Source organism: Pogona vitticeps, chromosome 5 (assembly GCF_051106095.1).
Source record: "Pogona vitticeps strain Pit_001003342236 chromosome 5, PviZW2.1, whole genome shotgun sequence".
NCBI lineage: Eukaryota > Metazoa > Chordata > Lepidosauria > Squamata > Agamidae > Pogona > Pogona vitticeps.
In genome coordinates this window covers 185,843,470-185,869,849 of record NC_135787.1, presented here as the reverse complement: position 1 = coordinate 185,869,849, position 26,380 = coordinate 185,843,470, and the positions used below count along the sequence as shown (strand labels likewise).

Below are 26,380 nucleotides of genomic sequence, written 5' to 3'. Positions count from 1 at the left end.
GACAATTGCCTGGAGTAAATGAGTCAGGAGCAAGATTTTTCCAAGTTACTGTGTTTTGAGACAGGCAGGCAAAGTGTAAATCATCAGATCAAACTGTGTTTTTTAAATTATTATTATTTAAAATAAAATGATGGTATTTTTAATGAAATATATCAACAATGTGCCCCTCCTCCTTCAGCAATATTTCATCTAGAATTACAGTGACTTCAGCAAGCTTTACAGAATGTTGGCTCCAGTAAGGGGAATCTTTTGTCAGGGAAGAAAAATAAGTTGTCTTTGTTCCTGCATCTTAATCATTTAAATGCACAACGAGTTAACATTGAGGTTGAGCTTCTAGAATAACTTCCTCAACATTGATCAACCTACATTGGAAAGAGAAACGGAAATCAGCAGGACCAGACAGGCATGGAGAAAGAGATGTCTGCTTCATCCAAAGAAAACAATACAACCCCTCAAATTCACTCTCCTTCCTTGTATAATTTAGATACAGATGTGCTGCAAAGCAAGATTTAATTGCCTGGCCAGTTTTGCTAGGGAAACCTAAGATGGGGGTTCTTGCTTCACCAATTCAGGGCATCACAACACTAAAGCAAGGTGGAAGGCAGGGCTGTTTTGGCCTTGAAAAGCTGGATCAATCCCTGGGACCAATCCAGATAGTGAGATGACATCCAGGGTCTAACCCTTCTCTTCCTTTGACATTGCTTGACCTCTCCCCCAAATCTATCCCCTCTACCTCCCACTTTGCCATGTGGAACAAGGCATAGAGTTCCATGGACTACAAGTGACGGGGGGATTCATGACCATACAATTATTTCAGAGAGCAGATGGGATATCCCTCGGACTTTCCATGGGTTGAGTGGGACGTGTTGGCGCTGTGGGCTAAACCGCAGAAGCCTGTGCTGCAGGGTCAGAAGACCAGCAGTCGTAAGATCAAATCCACACGATGGAGTGAGCGCCCATCGCTTGTCCCAGCTCCCGCCAACCTAGCGGTTCGAAAGCATGCAAATGAAAGTAGATAAATAGGGACCACCTCGGTGGGAAGGTAACAGCGTTCCGTGTCTAAGTCACACTGGCCATGTGACCACGGAAGATTATCTTCGGACAAAATGCTGGCTCTATGGCTTGGAAACGGGGATGAGCACCACCCCCTAGAGTCCAACACGACTGGACAAAAATTGTCAAGGGGAACTTTTACCTTTACCTTTCCATGGATTGGATTAGGTCCATCTGAGGCTAGAGGTTTCCCTTCCTGAACAACCAACACTAGAAATACCTGAGGAATACAGTCTTTATAAATTCATGTTGGAAAGGGCCAGATCCTCACATCTTGGAACAAGTCCAGAGAGTAATAAGAATTATTCAAACAGTGCAACATAGCTGCTGTGGTTTGAAGTTACTCAAAATTCCATTTAAAATGGAATAGAGATGGCCACGAATTACTATGTTTGGCAGTTTGGGCTAGTCCATTTAATGGTCAAACACGTGTTCAACACTAGGAAGCCCCACCTCCTCCAGCAGGCGTCCACTCAGAGGCAGCAGCCTGGCTTCCCTGCCCTGCCTCCCCCAAGCGCAGCCTAGCCAGAGGAGGCTAGGCTGAAACAAACCAGGATAAACTGCCTCTTTAGCGGTTCATGTCCATCCCTAAATAGGGATATTAACGATTTGAAATCAGTCAAACAGGAAAATAGAATGGAATAAAATGCACAATTTGGTTGTGATCCCTAACTAATACCAAGAAAGAGGATGACATAGCCAGTATTTCAAAACAGAACATCAATTATATTTCTGATTTGATTTCACTCAGAAATCAACATTAATGTGGGTCATGTTATTAATCAGAAGTTGATTAATCAGAACGTTTCTCATGGAAGGAAGGTTTGGGAAGTTTTGACAAACTTGGCATTTAGCTACTTTTGGGACAATTGTGATCAGGATAAAAAATTCATTAAATAAAATTACGGAGAGGTAATTGCTTACGTTTTTATACAGATTCTGTTCTACTCTGGAAAGCGGATAGAACACCAGCCTTGACCAACATTTTATTTTGGCCAAGGATTATTTTTGCACAAGTGAATGTATTTCTGTTTACAGAAAATGTCTGTAGATATTAATCTGTTGCTTTAGATTCCTTTAATGAAAGATTTCTCATCTTACCCCTATTCACTGAAGGGTGAAGATGATGAAAGCTACATTGACAGAATCTGCTTGAGGTTCACCTCAAATACAAACCAGATCTCACAAGGTCTGTTCCAATGGAGCTGGAGATACGTATTAATTCAGAATGAGGAGAACAGTGTTAAGTCATTGTTCAGAAAGGAGAGAGAAGAAGGAAGGAATTTAGCTATCAATATATCTGGTCATGAGAAGAGAAGACTCCCTGGAAAAGACCCTGATGCTGGGAAAGTGTGAGGGCAAGAGGAGAAGGGGACGACAGAGGATGAGATGGCTGGACAGGGTCATCGAAGCAACCAACATGAATTTGACCCAACTCTGGGAGGCACTGGGAGACAGGAGGGCCTGGCGTGCTCTGGTCCATGGGGTCACGAAGAGTCAGACATGACTAAACAACAACTACAACAACAATATCTGGTCACAATTGATCAGGGCTACTGTTGATTTATTCACTAGGGGTACACCAATGGCTATGTGCATAAACTGTTAAATCAGTGCTTTGCAAGCCTGGGTCTCCAAGTTTCCTTGGACTACAACTCTCAGAAATCCTGGCCAGCACAGCTAGTGGCGAATCCTTCTTGGGACACTACATTTCTTTATAGCTGTTGTGTTCACTGTACAGACAGCAGTACTGCTCCATTCAGACCACGTAGGGCTTTATTTTTGCATGTAAACTTGATACACACAAAAGCAATTCTCCACCTTCCCCCTCCCCTTTTTCTCTTTATCCCCAGACTTTTTTTCCCCTATGGAATAAAAGAGATTAAAATAATAAAAGGATTTTGGTACCAAAAAAGGGGGTAGAAATAAATTCATTATTATTTTCTGGGAAATGCCTGCAGACGGAGTTATGAAAGAAAGGCTCACATATGTTCATGTGGGTTAGAAACACATTCTGAGAAAGCAGCTTAAGATACATTTTCTGTATCAGAGAAAGCAGCCCAAGATATATTTTCTGCAACATTTCATAATTGCACTGGAGAAAATGGATGGAATCCAGGTTTATTCACACATAGAGTGGAACTCTTGAAAATAATGGGGCTTAAGTTAATCATGACCCCAACAGGCTCACTCAAAGCATGACACATGCTATTACGAACAGGAATATCCATATATATGATCACATCCATAGATCTAAAGCAAACGTTAGATATAACCAACATACAAATCAATGCACGTGTCTGTTTATAGAGGGCAACAAATCATGAATTGGAGGTGATGGAAAAGAAGTGGAGAAAGAATTAAAATAAGAGATCAATGCACAACCTCTGACCTGAATCTGTTGCTGGAGTAGGTTAATTTTGTGTTGCTGCTGCAGGAGCTGCTGTTGCTGCCTTGCAATCTGAAAGTCAAATATACATAAAATTAGCTAATTAATGGAAGAATACTAACATCAATCCCTCCTCTAATTTTTTTAAAATTTCACCTCCACTTAAATGTATGCCCAGAACTGATCCTGATTCCAGAACTGAAAATAATGAAGAAGGAAGAAGGTGAGCAAATAGACAGACAGACAGAGAGACAGACACATAGATAGATAGATAAAAATATTTTTTAAACAACAACAACAAAAACAAAGCCAACTCCCCCCCCCCAACGTTTCATGCAAAATGATCAGGGTAGGAATATTATTATTTGCATCAAATAATACTGATTTTTTTTCACAATAGGCCGAAGGCCATTTTTTACAGTTTACTGAACTTTGTAGAAAATATGCCTTCTATACAATACCCTGTTTTCCCGAAAATAAGCCCTAACCTGAAAATAAACCCTAGTATGATTATTCAGGATGCTCGTAATATAAGCCCTACTGCAGAAATAAGCCCCAGTTCAGTGAAACCCCGTCCTCACCATTGTGCAGCAACCAGAAGAAGATGACATGACTATATTTGAAAAAATGTAGTTGGTTGTACATGAAAACAAAACAAAACAAAAACATCCCCTGAAAATAAGCCCAAATGCATTTCTGGAGCAAAAATTAATATAAGACCCTGTCTTATTTCTGGGGAAACACGGTACCATCTGGTGTGATCTTAGTAAGAAAGAAAAGAAAAACAGAAAGAAGAAACAGTAGTATAAATGAATCATCAGGTATCAATTTGTTTGTGATTTTTAAATGCTTCTTCATCCTGTCAAAGACCAGAATTGCCCCGCACTGTAATTTGTAACTTGCACAACTTAATAAATGGAGTAATGCTAATTCTATATTTATATTGCTGCTGTTATTACATGGATTCCATTTCCTTACCAACTTTGTCTATGCTTGTTCAAAATCTGGATCCTATCAGTAGGAAAACAATGGACACTTCCAATTTTTCACATCTGAATTTCCTTGAAATTCGTTGCTGCATTTCACACAAGCTGCATATGCCTTGTAAATGAACAGGAATAGAAAGATTCACATCTTCCCACTCATTTCCTAGATATATTATTATAGCTAGAACAGTGGTGGAGGTGTAAGTCAGTTACAGGGCACCATCTTTGCATAAAGTAAGATGAAAAGTTAGTTCTCAGACTTTCACTCCAGCGTTACACTTGGGAAGATCCCTGGCCGAAACCTGGGGGAGAGGTTGGTGAAAGGGGACTGGAATTTAAGATTTGGTGACTGGAATTGAGCGGCAATCAGAAGTGAAGGGTGTTGTCATGCTGTTGCTAACAGGCATTATGGGGTAGCTTCAGAACTTGTCTTGAGATTGTTTTGGTTGCTCTACCTTCATGTAGGAAAGACTTCATATTGGTACTGTCACCACACCAGTTGAAAGAAGCACAGGGAAGAAGGAGAGATTGAGGGTTGAGAATAAAACGGAGGGTGATCAGATTAGAAAATCATGGGCCAAGAGGAAAAGCAAAGTGGGATAAGAATACATGGAGATCCGTAATGCTGATGGAAAGACCAGTGTTGGTTATGTGGGAAGAAGAAGCAAAGATGATGAGAAAGTGATGGTAATGAGTTCAGTACTAGAAATGTCAATCCTTGCTCGTCTCATGTTCTAAGATAAGGATGAAGAACTGTAACCATCATCCGAGTGAGATTTATTTGCTGCTCTTGATTATGACCTCACGTATGCAGGTTCTGCTTTTTTGCATAAAGCCGACACAAAATTTGTGCAAAACAGGGATGACTGGGTCCATAGAGCCATGGAAATTAAACTTGGATTTTTAGCTTTGGGGGTCATATTTGTCTCTTTCCTAAGAATCAGCCATTCCTTCTATACATGCTGTGGATGGTGTTGTTTTTCATGTGGAAAGGACACCAGTTTTACAGGTATATCGAACACATTGCAGAACTTAAGCATTACAGGAACAGGGCAAGTGGTCCTTTGTATTGCTTTCCAATAATGGAGACTATGTGGAACACAGAACAAGAGACAGAGTTTACCAAAATGAGCCAAAACTTCAAGCCATTAGTAACAATTATCATTTTTCAAAAATATCAGGCACTGTCATTCAATCAAAATTGTAAAAATCTTATAAAAACATTGACTGGTATCATTCATTCATTCATTCATTCATTCATTCATTCATTCATTCATTCATTCATTCATTCATTCATTCATTCATTTTATTATATAACAGATACAAGTTTTAACAAAAATCTAAGTATCTGTTAAATATTCATGTAGCATATATGCTATTCCTAATGTTGATGGTTTTTTGTAGCTCTGATGATATTTATTATTCAAAAATACCAGGCACAGTCAATCAAAATTACAAAAAGGACTTATTTTATAGATACAATAGATTTTAACAAAAAAACTAAGGGTCTGTTAGAAACCAATATAGTATATATATGATTTAAAAGACCCTTTTCCCTAGGAAGCTGGGCTGAGGGCGAAGGCCAGGTCTGTTTGCATGGATGCCTTGCTGAGTTTTTTTCCCTGGGCTTTCTTTTTGTCTCCTGAGCACATGGCCTGGGGGTGGGGCCTAGGGGTGGGATTTCCTGATTTAAAAGAGCGTGTCCCAGGACCGCGCGCCATTATATCTGCCCTTAATATGGTAAATAGGAAAGCCAATGAGATTTGCATAAGCCGGGTAGTCAGGAAAGTTTTAAGGATCAGATCATACTTTTGCACTATTAAAGACCAGGCCGGGTAGGTGGGGCTTGTCAGCCATGGAAGGCAGCCCATCTAGGAGAAGGAAAACTCCGATTTCAAACCTCCACTGCCTTGTGGCTATATCCACTCATGGAAAAGGCTTCAGGAGTTAACCTCGAGGCAAAATCCGGAGCTGGAGTCCCGAAGGCAGCATGTGTCGTTCTGCCAACTCCTGAGACATTGCTGGAACCAGTTGTATTGGCTCTTGCCTTTCCATTGGACCATTTCAGCAATGTGGAGAGGGGGGATCTGCTGCTTGGGTAACAGCCTATCCTCCATATCACCTTACCCGGGCTTCATGCTCTGGAGAGGACACTCCTCAATTCAGAGTATGTTACCATAGTCTCTCGAGACTGAAGGATGCCTATAATATATATGTTGTTCTCCGATTATGTTACTTCTGAAATCTGCAGCTGCTTATAATACCATGTGAAATTTCTTGATATTGTTACCAATGCCCCAGTGACTATCGTGAGATCTCTGTATTTTGTTAGCTTTTCCAATTCTTTATCTTTAACTCCAGCATTTCCTGGAATTGCAATGTCAATTATCCAGACATTTCTTCGTTCTATTACTACTATTATTGTTTTATGTTCAATGTGTCTGTCAGTCTGGATCTGAAAATCCCACAATATCTTGAGTTTATTATTGCTATTACCATGTATCAAATTTAAAATAATGGACAAGCGTTGAATGTTTCAATCACACTACAAGTGAGGACATTTTGCAGAGTTTAAATTATGGCAATAGGCCGGATCACATTAGTTTTTGTCTGGCCTAGAACTGCTGCCCATGGAGTTTTAGCAGTTGCAGTAAAAACATAACTTTCCCCCTGTCCAGCTTTCTTACTGCTTTTAGAAGACTAATTTGGGCAACATTTTCACCAATACTGAAGTGATGAAAGTCAGGAGTTCAAGCATGCAGATTTCATTAATTCACCACCTCCATGTCCTTCACATTTAGAGCCATTTAATTATGCAAAATGCTTGAAATCAGGATTTCCCCCCCTCTTGCACACTAAAAATAATGTATGTTTCCACGTCTTCATGATTTTTCATCCCTTCCTTTTCCTCAACTCAAAGGATCAGATCCTGAAATGTTTCACACCTCCTAAAAATAAATACGTGTTAATGAAGCGCTAATATCCCATGCCTGAGCTAAAGAGCAGGACTAGATTAAAAGTCCCTTTTAATAATCACTCACCTGTTCTTGCTGCTGCTTCGCCAACTCCATTTGCTGGCGCTGCTTCTCAATTTGTGAGGCCGCCAGCTTCTTCTGCTCATCGTGAGCTGCCAGCAGCTGCTCCCGCAAACTGGTCAGCTGATTGATCATGCCCATGAGCTGCCTCTCTTTCTCAGCTAGGCTCTCTGGAGTCCCTGAGCATCATATGGTGACAAAAGGTAAAAGGAGAAAAGGGGGGAGGGAAGAGGGAGAGACAGAGGGAGAGAGAAAAATCAGCAATGAGAACTGGGTACCGTCCAACTGAACAGTCCCTGTAAAGCAGAACAGAAAATGCACGCTGTAGTACATTGCCCTGAAAAACTTAATTATTTACTTTAAGTTTTTTTTTGAACTGAATGGCTCACCTCTGCAGAACATCCACGCAGTGGTGTTGTAAGCACTGATCTACAGATTTGTGTGCATAGCAATACTCTGCACATGATGCTGAATACACATGTGCCAAATCTAGGTCACTGAAGGACTGCCTTATTCCTTGGACAGTGCTAATTGTCTGTTTAGGAAAGATGGCGGCCTTGGAAAATGAGACCGGGTTCTTGGTGTTCTACTCGTTTATTTATTTCTGGATTCACCAAATATTGGCTGGTGATTCCAGCCTGACTAGGTCATGAAGCAAGAAGAGGGGCCTTGGCACTCATAGGCATCCTTCAGTCTCAAGAGAGACTATGGTAACATGCTCTGAATCGAGGAGTGTCCTCTCCAGAGCATGAAGCCCGGGTAAGGTAATATGGAGGATAGGCTGTTACCCAAGCAGCAGATCCCCCCCTCCACATTGCTGAAATGGTCCAATGGAAAGGCAAGAGCCAATACAACTGGTTCCAGCAATGTCGCAGGAGTTGGCAGAACGACACATGCTGCCTTCGGGACTCCAGCTCCGGATTTTGCCTCGAGGTTAACCCCTGAAGCTGTTCCCAAAAACGAGGCCAGAAAACTGGCAGCTCTTGAGATGCCAATTTGGTGGACTAATTCTGACTGAGGGGTTCTGAGAGGTGTAGTACCAAGGAACTTTTCCAATCTTTTAGTGGGAGGCTAGAAGGTCAACAGATCCTACGGACTTGAAAGTTGCCCAAGCAGGCTGGCTCCTTTTGTCAAAGGGCTTCCTCTCCTCCCTTTAGTCTTGGATGCTGAAATATTACCTACAATCTATGACTCTCCCTCTCCTGCAGCTACAGTGCATAGCCTTGTGGGATAATGGTTAAACTGCAGTACTGCAGTGAAGACTCTGCTTATGCTCTGAGTCCAATCTCCGTCTCTGGTAGCCGGCTCAACTGAACCTTCCATCCTCCCAAGGTTGGTAAATTGAGTACAAAGCTTGTGGAGGGGGGCAATGAGTAGCCTGCATAATTAAATCGTAAAGAGAGGGCTTTAAGCACTATGGGGCAATATAAGCAGAAAACTCTGCTTTGCTTTAGCATTACTCCTAATAAAAAAGTAAAGAATCCTTTTTTTTCATCCTCAACAAAAATATACAAAAGTTACTTTTTTAAAAAAACAGGGGCAACCTCTGTGAGATTTTTGCTCCTAAGCAAGAGTGTATACCCCCCCCCGAATATTAGGGGTGAAAACTGTTGTTTTGGTTTTAGTTTCTGCACAAAAATTATTATTTAGCCTAAATCTTCATTAATTTTGTGACTTCCATAGTGGTGGTGTTGGTTTTTGTTAAAAAGTCTCACAATGAAAAAAATCACACACACACAAAAACCCTTGTAAAGTGGGAACAACCTGCAGATTACAGTCAATGTGCAGTGAGTTCCCTCAGACTTAGAGGGTGTATGTTGTTGACATGGATCATAAATGGGAAAATTCAGTGTCGACTTCTTCTTGTTAAAAAGTCCACAGGATTAGCTCAGGAAAAAACAACAGTATTTTGATTCTGATCAGTGAAGGGCCACCAGTGTCCATATAAACATGCTTGAACCTGCTTTATGGGATAACCCTCAGTGGCTCGACGTCTGCTGGGTAACTGGGGCCATTCTGCTGGTGGCTTCACAATTACTGTACAGGATTCTTCCCAACAGAGATGGCATAGGTCACCTTGTTTTCTTGACTTTCAGCCCAGTCAAGTTTATTTTTTTATTTAAAGAGACATTCGGAGTGTTTCTTTAGATCTGTTTTCATTCTCCCCATGGTCTTTTCATTTTTCTTTAGCACTTTTTAGAGCAAATAATACTATTGTTTTAATTAGGTTGAGCGGGGGCTATAATATTTTCAGATTTTCATTAGTTGTGTATTGCTCTGAATCCAGAAAAGTGGATTATAACAATATTATCCTCAAAAGCAGTATAGAAAAGCAATAAACCTTCAATCTCACTCTTATATTCTGCTCTTCAGATATACCTAGTAACCGAGCCCCTTTCCAAATAGGAACTTCCCCCTTTCCTGCCAACATTCACTGGGTATTCCAAGTTTAAAAAAAGAAAGAAAAGAACCCCTCATGACCAGCTTATAGCTAACTATCAATCAGGCATGGGAAAGATCTAGGAGCAATAATAGGCCATATAATCATCCATACTTGCTGAGATGTGAAAGTTCTTTATAATATATTTCCTCCAGCTTTTCTAAGCTTGAAACCAGTGACTTACATGGCTTTGCTATCCTGAGAACAAATTCTTTATTACTGAGCAGTTTCATTATACATATCATGTAACGTCCAGTTCTGTTGCATTGTGTGAATTTCTCCCTTATTCTCCCCAATGACGTCTTCCTAAGAACAGATTTTCTAACACTTAGTGTTCTTTCCAATGCAACCCAATCACCTTTTTATTGGGTTCTGGGACAGGACACCAAGTTTCGAGGCCGTGATAACTCCTGTCATCCGATCAGCACTCTGTGCAGAGGTAGATTATAATCTACTTGTTAACGAGCTCAAAACAAACCTATCCAATACCACAGCTGCAGACCGGAAAGTACACAGAACTGTAGCTAGCAGGACCAAACCCCTCCATGTACAATTCAAACTTTCTACCACAAAGTTTTTTGCAGGATGTGGGCATTTGTGGTAATCCTCTATGCCACTGGTTCTTAACCTTGGGTTACTCAGGAGTTTTGGACTGCAACCCCCAGAAGCCTTCACCACCAGCTGTCCTGACTGGGGTTTCTGGGAGTTGCAGTTCAAAAGCATCCGAGTAACAAAGGTTAAGAACCACTGCTCTATGCGAAGAGAAGGGAGAAAACAGTTGTAGACGACCGGAGTTTATAGCTGCCAAGGGAGGGGAGTAAGCAGGACTGATGGGTACTTTTCGGGAAGGAGGCCTGTAATTTCCAGAAGAACTCAGCCAGCATGATTGCTAATGAGGCTGGATGAGGCATTCTGGGAGTTGTAGCCTCCCTTTCAAAAAAGTAGCATTTCCCACATTTACTGTTATGGAAATGCCTTAAAAACAACAACCACCTGCAACTTCCAGAATTTTTGGAGAATTCCCTGGACAGAATTCCTCACTCCTGGATGTGGTTTTCTCCTTGCCTATTATGCTCTCTAACAGGATAACTCCTGAAGAACCCACCAACCCCAGAAAATAATAAACTAGCTGATTGCAGATCTAGAGTTTGGAAACTTGATTCCCCACTGTACCTCCTGTGAGTAGAGCCAGCCTGTTTAGCCTTGGGCAAGCTTCACAGTCCCAGGAAGAAAGGAATGGCAAACCACTTCTGAGTATTCTCTGTTAAGAAAACCCTGAAAAGGGTCGTTATAAGTCAGAATTGAGTTGATGGCATATGATTATCTGATCCTTGCAAATGTGCCCGAATTCAGGCAATGAGAGTAGGATTAATTTTGTAGAAACGTTTAAGCAAATCCAAAAGAAACCAACACACGTCTATTTTGTTTAATGAAGAGAATCTGGGGAACTACAATGCATCAGGAATTCCCACCACATTTGTCAAATATAATACAGAGGAGTCATGGAATTTGCCCACATGGAGGTCAGTGCTGTGTCAGAAATTCATCTCAGCTTATACAAGTGGCATACACGATGTCTCACTTTGATGAAGCCTGTTAGAAAGGTGTTTGATGTAATGAAACTCAGAGGCTGGGTGTTTTTTGTTGTGGTGGTGGTTGTTTGTTTGTTTTCTTACAGTTCCGCCAGGCTTTATGTGTTATTGAAAACAGTGATGCATGGCTAGATATAAAGAGATAGAATCCTTTTAATTTACAGCTTTCAGATCAAACCCCATTGGAGATCAAGGCTCCGTTGCAGCAATGTGTTTGCCACCTGGACATGAAATTTGCTACAAGCACCTGTTACAAGTCTTCACCTCGAAAGAGTCCTTCTGCAAAAAGGCAGAGGTTGAAAAAGTTGTTATCTTTGACTACAAATTCTACAATCTCCCAGCCTTGCAGCTTTGGGATTTGGGCACTGTAACGACAACAACACAACCGCCACAACGCCGAAATTCAAAAAATTGCCAAATATCAAGACTTGCCGAATGAGAGAGATCGATTATGGCAAAAGCAAATTAAACTTGTTCTAGTCATAATTGTCACTTTAGGTGCAACGCCCAAACACCAAGAAAATAATCTTTGTACTAGGCGTAAATGAGATCATGATACGTCAACGGCAGAAGGCCATCTTATTTGGAACAGCGCACATTTTAAGGAAACACCTATGAAAATCCCAAGTCCTTGGGGGATGACCTGATATTCAAGGAACTAAATCCAGCCAACACTTGCTGGGCTGTGTATAATGGAATAATGATGGCAGTAGTGATGCTGTTTCCAAGCTCTGCAGAAAGGAATTAGTAGTTATCCCACTCTGAAGAGATACAGCTGCAACACTCCTAAAGGGCAATCCCTTGATTGCAAAACCAGATTTACTGAAGCGTTTTACACCGCTGGTTATCATATAATAGAAAAGTGTTTGATTTCATATAAGTACTTAGGCAAGCAGATATGTAACAGCATGTAGAACAGAGGCAGAGAAATCTGTAGAGGAAGGAAGCATGAAATTTGAGCCACATGACAAGATAGCAATTGCCGATAGACTCAAAAGTATTCTATTTCTGCCACACGGCAGACGTTTTCCCGTAAAATAATAAACCTGAGGTGGAATTGTAAAAGCAGGACCACGCTGGGGGCTGGTTTGTCACATTTTGGTGTGAGGAAAATTGAGTGTGTCCCTTAGTAATAATAAACTTTCTTAAGCAGCTGATAATAATGGATCTGGCAGGAACATATAGAGCAGATTGAACTACAGTCTCCTTTAGTAGACCACCCCTTATTTGTTGGTTAACTTCAACTGGCCCTTATTTGTTTCAATGCATTCACTCGGAGACTCCAGTATGAATAAGAATAAAAGGTTTCGTTTTCCTCACAGTTCTTATATGAAAATAAACACCACATTTTGTGGAAATGTTAACTTGTTACATTGCTGAGCTTAATTGCTTAATTTACTTCATTATTAACTAAGTGACTAGTTAGATTGCTGACACTCGATTTGATTCCGTAACTAACACTCTGAGGTAACACGAACTGAACCCTGACTGGAAAAAGGTGGGGAAAGCATGGAGATGAGGAAACCTTCCAGTTTGAGGGCTTTTGCACAAGTTCTCACTGACTTCTGAGGGTGGAAGCTCTTGAACTATGAAAAGCCCATCATCCCTCATGGGAGATGGAATTACTCTGGGTCAGCTGAACATGAAAATGGGGTGAGAATCTCAGTAAAATTTGATTAAATAGCCAACATCCCAGAGCCGGTGGAACAGCCATTTTTCATCTGGCATGCAGTTAGCAAAACATGCCAGGTGAAAAACGATGGAGATGGGTGCCCAGGCTCCAGAACTGGGTGGCCAGACTCCTTATGGGAGTGAGAAAACACCAACATATCTCTCCTATTCTGGCCATGCTGCATTGGCTGCCCATCCATTTCCGCATCGACTTCAAAGTGTTAATGCTTACATATAAGGCCCTAAACGGTTTAGGACCTCGATACTTGACAGAATGCCTGCTCCTACCTAGATCTGCCCGGATCACCCGCACGAGCCAGGAGGTGAGGTTGAGGAGCCTAACGCCGAGGGAGGCCTGGAATGAACGAACACGAAATAGGGCCTTCTTGGCGGTGGCTCCTTGCCTCTGGAATAACTTTCCTCCGGCGATTTGTGCGGCCCAATTAAAAACATGGTTGTATGTCCAGGCCTGGGACGTGGTGGCGCTGCGGGCTAAACCGCAGAAGCCTGTGCTGCAGGGTCAGAAGACCAAGCAGTCGTAAGATCGAATCCACGCGACGGAGTGAGCACCCGTCGCTTGTCCCAGCTCCCGCCAAAGACTCACAAAATTATAGCAGTGTAGGTTAGAAGGAACCTAGCAGTTCAAAAGCATGCAAATGCAAGTAGATAAATAGGGACCACCTCGGTGGGAAGGTAACAGCGTTCCGTGTCTAAGTCGCACTGGCCATGTGACCACGGAAGATTGTCTTTGGACAAAAACGCTGGCTCTATGGCTTGGAAACGGGGATGAGCACCGCCCCTTAGAGACGAACACGACTGGACAAAAATTGTCAAGGGGAACCTTTACCTTTACCTTATGTCCAGGCCTTCCCTCCTGTCAACACCTAATCTCTATGCTTTATTATTTCCTTTATTCTCACATATGTCACTGTCTGTAATATCTTTATTATTTATTGTATATGTTCCTTTTTATTGGAAGCCGCTCAGAGTGGTCTACTCAACCAGATGGGCGGGATATAAATCAAATAAATAAATAAATAAATAAACTACCTGACACATGAAAATCAGTCTTGCCCCTCATCCAGACATGCTCACCTTGAGATCTGTCTCCCCTTCTGGAGACATAGTGAAGCATGACAATTCTATGAGCCCTGGCAAAACTTAATGTCATTTACAGTTATGGAAGGGCCATTTTATCTCTTTGTGAGTCCTTGATGCTGACCTTGAATGGTCTCCTTTCCCACAAGGAGAAAAGGTTTTTACTTTTTGAGGAGGGAGCTGGCATTCAGGGTTGGGTTGGCATGGGTTGCAAAGTTCAATTCTAGTTGGGCTGCACTTGAAGGGAACTGGGTCTAGCTTGAAATGAGATGGAGAAAAGGCATTCTAATCTCGGAAACCTTACACCTTACACTGTTGACAGACTTAAAACGTGAAGGAAGTAAGGAAATATATATATAATTTTAGGGATATTTTCAGAGGGACTGGAACATTCATCATACTCTCCTCCCACACACATACCCAAACACACGCATCATCCAGTGAGAATAACCACCAAAATTAGACTAAAACTGGGTGGAAACACTGAGGCTTAATGTATTGGCAGCCAGCCTTAGGATTGGCAGGTTGACACAGTAAGAAAGGCCTCTGTCTGATCGTGCTACCAACAAAAGAAAACTAGGTTTGCTGATTTTCCTCCCTTCTTGACTCAAGGCTGAAGAAGGAGGTGGCGACAGCTTTGATGAGCTCAAACTTAATGTTTCCAAACATACCCCTCAAGTTACTCTAATTGACAGGGACGTCCCTAGTTTGCACCTTAGCTTTTAAGCTGTGCCTCCGTCCTTCAAAATCCTTGCAATGCTCCCTGATTTTTAACCGCAGTCCCTGTTCTTCTGCATGTCCTGATGACATCTCCCCAGGACTCAGGGGAAAAACAGCCCCTAGTTCAGTTCTGATTGCCAGCCATGAATACACTGGATTAGCAGTCTGAAAAATATTTGCAGACAATTCGAAAACTGTTAGAGATCTTGGCAGATTTGTTTTTGATACCAACGTCCCCATGACAAAACCACCAGCATATGATGAAAATCATGGACAATTCATCTCTGGTCCAAACATATTCAATGGAAGAGTTGAGAACAGATATTGCTCAATTCAACTGTTCTGTTTCTACAGACTACCCTGTTACCCACTGGCCACAGCTTGAGAACCTCTGGACTAGATATACCACTATTATTAGTTGTCAGAATTTTCCACAGAACTAGTTTAGTAGTGAGGATCTTACTAAACTCTTCCAGACAAGTCATGATATCCCATTCAAAGGTCCCTGTAAAGATGTCCCATTTCAGCAGATTTGTTTCCTATAACAGGAGACAGTGGAAACTGCGAACTCCGATTTCACAAGAATGACGAATCTGCTCTGGGTTTTACCCTGAACTTCACAGGAATAATCAAATGTACTGAGCCTATTTTGAGCATGGGTTTCAGCACTATGGATAGCTCCTATAAAGTAAAAAATAAAACCCAGAAAGGATTTATTGCCCCATGAATAACAGGCTCAAACTATAGGAAGCCAGATTTCAGCTGAGTATCAGGGGAAAAAACATAACTGTTACAGTGGTATGGCAATGGAACCAATTATCTTGGGAAGTGATAAGTGCTTCAACAAAAATCATCTGTCAAATCTGCTTTGCTTTGGATTCCTGCATTGAGCAGGGAGTTGGACTCAATGGCCTTATAGGCCCCTTCCAACTTCATTATTCTATGATCCTATGATTCTGTGAAACTAGCGTTAGCAGCCTCTACTAACAAGAAACATACAATGCCACAGATTGTAAGTCACACCATTCTTCAATCTCACTCAGTTTCTTCTATTACAATGTTTCTTAAACTTTTTAAAACCCACAGCCCCTTTTGACCAAAAAACCCCTCCCAAACAAACAAAACAACCCCCCAACAAAACATAAAAGTCTTATGTCCCCTTTTAAACCTGCCCGTCCCAATAATGTTATTTGAAATTCAGATCATCAAAACTCGAAGCAATGCAAAACATTTGGAAATTTTGGGGGATTTTTAAAAAATTTAATCTTGGTTAGCTGGTTTGTGATTAGATTAATTAAATTACAATATCACATGCTTCCTAGCTGTGGTTGAGAGTCACCTATCTATTCTGCCTGCTCTCTATGACTAAACTTTCTAAGATAGGAGCAGAGGATTCTTCTTCTCTACCACCTAAGATCCTTCTGCTTGGGACTTGCTAGAGATTGAATGCTGGACCTTTTGCAGAGAAGGAAGTGAGGACATGATATATGGCAGGTGGATTTAAAACTTGAACAAAACATCTGCCACTTAATCTGTTGATACAAACCAGTAAATTACATGACAATAAACCGTCAACATAATTAAATCCACTAGCCACCAATCCACTATAATTTAATCTCTACAGATAAACAACAAAAAGATGAGGTTAGTTGAGCACATGATAGGCCAGCACAAGTGGCCATGAGTTACATAAGCTTAGTGTCTTACCTCTCTATGAAAAACACAGGGAACTGTGTGTGGCTTGAGTCTACATATCTCTGCAATCTGCCTGTATACTATACTGCTTGCTATTAAAATCTTGAAGGAAAAAATAGTTGCTAAGAATAAAACAATGAAATGCATCTATATTTATATATTCACTGCTCATTCAACCCCCCATTGCTAGATTTCATCAATGTTATTTAGCACTGAGACGTTGTTATTTTAGCATAAAAGTTGTTTTGCAAGAAAAGATTGTGGACGAGTTTACAATCCTAGGAGACTGAGCATTTTTCTACCACCCTGTTTTCTTTTTTTCTTTTGTTTTTGGAAGTAAAAGTTGCCAATATCCTGATCCCTAAGCATATTTAGCATTTCTTCTCAATGATACTTGCTTCCAGGTAAGATATGTTAACATATGGTTAGTCACAATAGTAGAGGATGACAATGCACCATGCAAAAGTATGTTCCATTGAGAAGAATGCATTGCTCACAGACTTCCATACCCAGGTGCCCATTCCACCTCTGGAACAGCTTGTGAATTCCTTTGCATATCCAGTTGTGTGAGGTCATTCCACGTCGAAAATACCCATTTCCCTAACAGAACCTGGTAGACCACTGTGGCATCTCACGTCAGAATATGAAAGAAAACAGGGGAGGGCAACATTCTGCAGCACGGATTACAATTTCAACAAATTGTTTGGGGTTAGAGGATGACCCCCAAGTAACCTTCCTGTAGTTTTGTCATGGGTTAACTTCTACAACACCACTACATCTCTCTTCGTCACAGTAACACCAGCAGGTTTAATAACTAAGGACAGTATGTATGCATCCAAAGCACAGCGTTATAAAACCTCCCTGCTTTCTACAAGAGAGCTAAACACATTTTTTTAATATCTCCCACATACACGTGGCTTGCTTTCCAAGGGGAAAAGCAGGATCAACTTTCCTATTTATTTATTTATTTATTTATTTATTTATTTATTTATTTATTTATTTATTTATTTATTTATTTATTTATTTATTTATTTATTTGTTTGTTTGTTTGTTTATTTATTTATTTATTTATTTATTTATTTAAAAGTAACAGTACAGTATCTTTTGAGACATAAAATGTGCTCAGCGTTAGCTGGCTTCTGCCTTTCCCAGGAACAACATAATTCACCCACTCTGGATATATGTAGGAAAACAGTTAAACTTCCCTTGTTGTCACTTACTGTTGGAGTAATGAACTAAATAGCTTTTGAACTGATGTTGTTTATCTTTCAAAGAAGGATCAAATAATACAGCATGCTATTATAAAGCAAGACAGATGCAATAATACCTTAAGATTGTACAGTATTAATGTCCTAACATAAGATATTGTGTGTCCTCTGTGTGTGCAAGGTTTTTAAGGAAGAGAAGTATACTGGGGACTAGGGTTATGCATAGATCCTACATACATACATACATACATACATACATACATACATACATACATACATACATACATACATACATACATACATACATACATACATACATACATACATACATACATACATACATACATACATACACTGGAGTGATTTGTTATCTATCTATCTATCTATCTATCTATCTATCTATCTATCTATCTATCTATCTATCTATCTATCTATCTATCTATCTATCTATCTATCTATCTATCTATTTATTTATTTATTTAATTTATATCCCGCCCATCTAGACCGAAGTCTACTCTGGGCGGCTAAAAACAAATTCATAAAACAATAACAGTATAAGATAAAAACAACAACATTAATATGACTCAAGAGAGCCTTGTGGCGCAGTGGTTAAACTGCTGTATTGCATCCAAAACTGTGCTCACGACCTGGAGGTTCAATCCCAGGTAGGCAGCTCAAGGTTGACTCAGCCTTCTATCCTTCCAAGATTGGTAAAATGAGTACCCAGCTCGATGGGGGGGGGGGCAATGTGTAGCCTGCATAATTAACTTGTAAACCGCCCAGAGAGTGTTTGAAGCGCTATGGGGCGGTATATAAGCAGCACACTTTGCTTTTTTCATGATGGTAAAAAGAAATTAAATAATGATAGGAGGGAAGGCCTGCCTAAAGAGCCAGGTCTTAAGCTTGCTCTTAAAAACACGCAGCTAGGGAGCCAGACAAATTTCTGGGGGGGGATTGTTTCAGAGATGAGGGGCCACTGCTGAGAAGGCCCTGTTTCTTGTTCTTTCTCTCTGGGCCTACCTTGGCGTTAGGCCCCTCAGCTGCCCCTCTTGGCTAGAATGAATGATATGGGTAGATCTAGGTGGGAGAAGGCGTTCCACCAGATATTGAGGTCCTAAACCATTTAGGGCTTTATATGTCATCATTCATACTTTGAAATCAATGCGGAAACTATCGGGCAGCCAATTCAGGGCAGCCAGAGTGGGGGAGATACATTGATGTTTTCTCACCCCACTGAGAAGTCTGGCCGATGCGTTCTGCACCATTTCAGTCTCAAAGGTAGCCCCACGTAGAGCGCATTACAGAAGTCTAATTTTGAGACTACAAGCGCATGAACCAGAGTGGTGAGCGCCCCACCATCAAGATAAGGACGCAGCTTGGCAATCCGCCAAAGATGGAAGTAGGCGGAGCGGACCACTGATGCTACCTGGGTTTCCATGGTGAATGCCAGATCCAGATGGACTCCCAAGCTGTGAACCTCAATCTTCGTAGTGAGAGTCACTCCCCCAAAAGTGAGGGACTTTCCCAAACCACCAATGGAGGGGCCACCCACTCTCAGGACCTCCGTCTTGTCTGGGTTACTAAAATTACATTACAACAATAATATGAAAAAAAGAAAACAACAGAAGGAAAAACAACAAATAAAGCTACACACACTTATATACTCTTGTGCACTCTTCATCACTCAAGACAGATTATCTATTAACATACCAGTTTTTATTATTAATTACTTGTTAGTTTTTAGTTATTGTATTATTGCCCTGGTTCTCTCCAGAAATACAAGGAGTCTTCACTGGGAGGCCTTTCCTTTTCTCAAATACATGGAACAAGAATGGTTTCCATATGCCTCTCGTTTGGAATCATTTGTGCCCCACCTAACCTGATTTCTGCCCTGCTTTTGAATCAGTTTGTAAGTTTCTCATTGACTTGCTTTGGCAAAACCAAAATAGCTATAATTTGCACAAATGTATATGAAATTTGGAGACATGATGGACCTTACAAGAGGATCTGCCTAATTTGCTTAATTTGAGACAGCAAGCTTCAGGGCTTTGCATACTAGGTACTTTTAAAATATGCTTTGTTTTAAAAGCGAAACAATTTGGGTCCCATCAGATTTAATCTGTGCTTCAGATGCAAACTGATTTGTAAATTCAGTTCACTCCACACTTGGATTAGTTCTGGCCACTTTGCATAGATCCAGGTTTCACACAATCAGTCCAAATCAAGCTATTTCAATTAGCAGTCTGGATTTTACTTCGATCTGATGCTCAGCTCTATCAAACACTGTTAGCTTCTCCATTTTTCCAGTAAATGGCTACTAAAATATTCCATGACCAAAATCCTGTTGTGTAGCCTAATACCATATTTTTCGCTCCATAAGACGCACCTCTCCATAAGACGCACCAAATTTTTAGAAGAAAACAGGAAAAAAATAATCTGTTTTCTTCTCCTAAAAATTGGTGAGCCTTATGGAGAGGTCAGTCTTATGGAACACACCCTAGGACCCTTTGGAGGCTCACCCAGCCCCCCCAGAGGCCAGAGGGGGCAAAATCGTCACCTTCTGGGACTCTTCTGAAGCTTCCCAAGCCTCAAAAGAGCCCCAGAGGTGGCGATTTCACCCCCTCTGACCCCCAGGGGGCAGGGTGGGTCTCTAAAGGGTCCTAGGTGTGTTCCAGGACCCTTTGGAGGCTCACCCAGCCCCCCTCCAGAGGCCAGAGGGGGTGAAATCGCCACCTTGTGGGACTCTTCTGAGGCTTCCCAAGCCTCAAAGGACTTCCAGAAGGTGGCAATTTCACCCACGCTAGCCCCATGGGGTGGGTGGGGGAAGCCTCCCAAGGGTCCTGGAAGGCAGACTCGGACCCCTGGGAGGCTCCCCCCACCCCATCCGCGGGGCCAGAGGGAGCAAAATTGCCAGCTTCTGGGAGTCTTCTGAAGCTTCCCAAGACTCAAAAGACTGCCAGAAGATGGCGATTTCACCCACGCTGGCCCTGTGGGGGGGGGTCAGGAAAGCTTCCCAAGGGTCCGAGTGAGACTTCCCGGACCCTTGCGACGCTCCCCCCACCTGGAAGCTGGCGATTTCACCCATGCTGGCCCCATGGGGGGTGGGGGGAGTGGCGCAAGGGTCCGGGAAGGCTCACTCGGACCCTTGCAACACTCCCCCCACGGGGCCAGCGGGGCCGAAATCGCCGCCTTTGTTCCATAAAATGCACAGACTTCCCCCTCCCCATTTTAGAGAGGGGAAAGTGCGTCTTATGGAGCAAAAAATACAGTAAATCGCACCAGATTAGACCCATTAAATCAAGGGGGATTTCGTAAGTCAACTCTTCCATAAGCTTCATTGATTCAAATGGGTTGACTCTAACTGTGACTTACTACACTAAAGTAATCCAGAAGTAGAAGCGGTGGTATCTTTATTTAGACGGTTAACAATCAAACATTAAAATGCAAGCTTTTGTGAATAAAATTCATTTCCTCAGGCTTAGAGTAGAAAAATTATGAACGAAAATCCCAAGATGGAGGAGCTTATCCACCAGGCATGTTGCTTAAGGTGAACTGAGAGCTGGTTTCAACCATTTTGAGGAAAGGTGTTTTCAAATGCCTCACCCCTGGTGCCATTTGGTTGCAAATCTCCACTCAGCCTCTAGGATGTCAAAATTAGGGTAGGCCCATTTGGCTAAATGGAATTTATGGAGGAGCTGATTCACCAAATCGCCAGTGATTCAGTGGGTCTACCTGAGCATGATTTACTATGCTAAGCAACAGCTTTTGGCCTATGAAATACAAGCAAGATATATTTATGCACAAAGCCACTGATTTTAATCCTGTCCCTTAGTAGTGCTCTGTTTGGGTATGTGCCAAATATTCTCTAGTTTCATTTCAAAAGTTGTATATCTGATACAGTCAGACTACCAATTTTTTTAAAAAAATGATCACTTTGCCAATTACATTGTTTCTGCAGTGTGGTTCCCCCAGATGTTTCCTCACTGCACCACCTTTACTCTTGCATTTCGAGGCTTTGATTTTCCTATTTTTATTCAATTGTGGGATCAGGCATACACTCAGGAACACAACCAGCACACTGTAAATGAGTGACAATATGACACTACAGTTTGCACCATCCCACTCGTGTAAATATGGTCAATAGAATTCTGGTTTTATTTATTTATTTATTTATTTATTTATTTATTTATTTATTTATTTATTTATTTATTTATTTATTTATTTACTTACTTACTTACTTACTTACTTACTTACTTACTTACTTACTTACTTACTTACTTACTTACTTACTTACTTACTTACTTACTTATTTATTCGATTCGATTCAATTGGATTGGATTTGTATCCCGCCCATCTGGTCTATGTGATCTGTAATCTTCATCTATCATTAGTGGGGGGGGGGAAGGTATAAATTATAAGTAACTAGGAATTAGTACAGCTTTTGCCTGTAACTACTCCCAACCTTTACACTAGATAACTCTTTGGTATGGTCCAGCTGATCTCTCCTTACCTCAAGACTTTTCTTCACTGCCCCTGGATTGAAATGACAGGTAATTTTGCTTAACAAACGCCAGGCTATACAATGTTATGGGCAAAGAATCCCAAATTCTCTCAGCCAAACAGATCAAATGATGATATGGGCACATGAGGCTAAGGCCAGTGAGAGAGAAGCAGAGGGGGAAAAGAATGGCATCAAAACTACAACAAGGTGTTTGTGACAAAAGACAGAAGAAGCCAAAAACTAGAGGCTTCTTTTGTATAGGAATGAAAATAGGCGCAAACCGACATGAATCATTTCAGCCTGGCACGACACAGATCCAAGCTGGTTTTACTGCCAATGTTGGCTGCCTTTTTTCTAAGTCTATGTGAACCCTGAGGATTTGTTGTCAATGATCTTCCCTGAGGAGGTCAATAGTTCTAAATATAAGGTAATATAGCGAAAGGAATCCTAAAAACAAGATCAACGAAAAGCTATGTTCATAATTCTAAGAAAATACACCACAGCGTGTCATCAGAGCACAAAGGGGGTCCTGTGGGAGGCGTTGTACTTAGGGAGTAGCCAGAGGCTGGTGTTGAGGCAGCTTCCTGTCTTCTCCAGAGCATCATTCTTTGTCTGCCATTTCATATCTTCTCCTCATACATCCCTACCCTCTTCAGATACAAGTCTCTATTCAGCATTCGCTCCATCCCCAGACTGGCAACGACTTTAGATCTCTGCAGTTTGCTCCAGATGACTAGAATGAAACTATTTCTCATGTTCTCGTGACCTTGAGCCAGTGGTTTCATTTTTTTTCAGCTACCAAGGGAAGATGGTGCTCCTCAGGAAGGGTGGTATCCAAACTCTTCTACATTCTTCCATATATACAGGTAGAATGTCAAAAAGGTACGTACATATGGATCGCTAAACACACTGGGGATTTCTGGCTTGACATTCCTGTCATGAGCAATCCACCACAAATACACACTTATTTACACTATGTGATAATTTATACTAAGTGGAAGTCAAATAGGATCTTAGCCTTTGGAAGTTACAAGTCTTCAGTAGGATTGAGCAGTGATGTCACTGTCATGGCTATGTCCTAGATTATTTATTTTTATAAATATTCAGAGAAAGCAGAGGTGTTTTAGCTGAGTGATAAGTCATTGAACTTCAGTCTCAGTTCTTCCAGTATCAGCCATATTCACCACTCTGCATTCAAGCTTTAGCTGCTTATAGGGCAACATGGACATATGTCCATACAATACTAGAATGGATAATAATAGTATGCAAAGCAGGACGTTAAAAGTGGAAGCTAAAAGTAACAGTAGTTGTTACTTCATGACAGGGCAACATCATTACTTTGAGAAGTTTTAATGACAATAATACTAACACTAGGTAATTTGAAAGACTGAGTAAAGCTTAGCCATTAATTCAGTTACTGGTGGGGAATGTGAGCCATCTCCCAACACTTCTATATATATTTGCTTAAAAACCCAATGCTGAGGGTGACACATTAATAATGTGTTACATTACTCATTATGAAAGAGTAACACATTCCTGTTGATAAACAATGACTAATGAGTGGTACATTGCCTTTTTTTGGTAATGATTCCAAGGTTTGATCAGACATAACTAATTAGGAGAGGGGCCACAGCTCAGTGGCATAGCTCATGCTTTATATGAAGAAGGGCCCAGGTTTAACTAATGACATCTCCAGATAGATCTGGAAAAACTCTGGAGAGTCACTGTTGGTTGGTGTTGACAATACTGAGCAAGACAAAGCTTTGAGAAGTGGAAACAGAGAGATGGCAACCATCTTCACACACACACACACACACATATATATATATATAGAGAGAGAACATACATACATACATACATACATACATACATACATACATATATAGAGAGAGAGAACATGTATATATATATATATATATATATATATATATATATATATATATATATATATATATATATATATATATATATATATATATATATATATATATATATATATATATATATATATATATATATATATATATATATATATATATATATATATATATATATATATATATATATATATATATATATATATATATATATATATATATATATATATATATATATATATATATATATATATATATATATATATATATATATATATATATATATATATATATATATATATATATATGTTCTCTAGTTTCTCTAGCATCTGCGGAATATCTTTTCAAAAACCAGGATCCCTTGTGTGTTGTTGGGGAAGTCCGTCCACATGCCCTCACTCTTCGGAATACTTTGGAAATATTCTTATGCCCGAGCCCGCCATATATGACAGCCTTATATATATATAATATGAATCCATGCTTTGGATCCTACCTCCTACATACAACCTATATATATACAGTATGGAGGATCTTTGCCAGATGGTGAGTTCTTAGCCGATGGAACGCATTAACCAGGTTTTAATGCATTTCAATGGCTTTTTTATTTTCGCTTTACGCCGTTTTCGTTCTACAGTGATATATAAAGGCTGTCATACAGATAATGGGGTAAAAGTATTTTCTGCTGTCTGTAGGAGGTAGGATCCAAAGCATGGACTCATATTACAGTGCAGGACACGTAATAATAGGCTCAAGCTACAGGGAGCCAGATTTAGGCTGACTATCAGGAAAAATTTTGTAACTGTTAGAGCAGTATAACGATGCAACCAATTATCTTGGGAGAACATGAGCGTGCCAATGCTGCAGGCATTCAAAAGAAGATCGGATAACCATCTGTCAGATTTGCTATGATTTGGATTCCTATATTAAGCAGGGGGTTAGGCTCGATAGCCTTATAGGTCACTTCCAACTCCATTATTCTATGATTACAAAAAAGGAAATGCTGTCTCTATGTTAGGCATAGCTACCCAGGGTAAGAGTGGTTCATGAACGGGAAGTAGTTTGGACTGGATGATCCCTGGGGTCCCTTCCCCACTCTACAACTCTGTGATTCTGTGACCAACACTTTGACTCCATTTAAAATGGTTTCTTGTGCTTCTAATGTTTGCAAGACATTTTGATTTCTTCTAGCTTCCCTAGCATCTGTGGAATATCTTTTCAAAAACCAGGATCCCTTGTGTATTGTCGGGGAAGTCCCTCCACATGCCCTCACTCTTCGGAATACTCTGGAAATATTCTTATGCCCGAGCCCACCACCAGCAGCAGCTGTCCGCTATTATCAATTCCAAATATCTTAAAAAGAAGCCAAGAAAGAAGAAACAGCATGGGTTGCGGTAAACACTGCATGCATCATAAGGAGTGACAAATAATCACATGTATCTCATCCCCTTTGTTTAAGACTCTCTCTGCACCTCCTTTCCCATTTGAAAAACAAAGCTATCATTAAAAGGGAGCCCAGTCCTTCTGACACATCTGGTAAAAATATGCAACAATAAATACATTCACAGAGCTACTCAGAGAGCCTGCTGCTTTTTAACATCTCCTGGGGAATGTGAACTGTATGATCCAAAGGTTTATAACCAATATTTGTTCTACAGAGCATCTTAATACTGCTTCCTCCTCCTCTTCTGCCTCCCCCCAAGCAAAATGTGCTGAACCTTCTTTGCTTTCTTGTTTCCAATTTCCTGATTACAAGATCCCAAATGTCACCCAGTAGATTACCCTAATCAGAGCGCTGTCTCCCTACCCCTCCCTCTAGCTCCTTGTCTTCCAAGTTGTCCAGTGTTACTTAAAAGGAATTATCCACCACAATCCATATACGGAATCTGCCTAGCCCACTTATCTCAAGATTCTGTATGTCACCTAACAGATTATCCTTTTTAATCCATACATTGAATCTACATAACATATGTCTTTAATTCACGGCTGCTGATGAGCTATAGTGTCCCTGAATGGATTATTTTTCTTAATCCATTATTGGCAGTTGTAAGTGCCTACTCCAAAGACAACCCTGTGCCCCATTTTGGTGACACATACACACAAGGGCTTTAGTTTTCA

At 40.8% G+C, this 26,380-nt stretch overlaps 1 protein-coding gene across 7 annotated transcripts in view; it reads right to left on the bottom strand.

The window, feature by feature from the left end:
* The window catches only part of SOX5 (SRY-box transcription factor 5), a 918,192-nt gene that overhangs the window by 222,357 nt on the left and 669,455 nt on the right, over positions 1 to 26,380 (bottom strand). For all 7 annotated transcript variants that reach the window (XM_072999722.2, XM_078376420.1, XM_078376419.1 and 4 more), the window contains 2 exons: positions 7,470 to 7,642; positions 3,446 to 3,514 (listed from right to left, as the gene is read on the bottom strand). In XM_072999722.2, the coding sequence (XP_072855823.2) occupies positions 3,446 to 3,514; positions 7,470 to 7,642 (242 nt within the window). The remainder of the gene's footprint in view (positions 1 to 3,445; positions 3,515 to 7,469; positions 7,643 to 26,380) is intronic.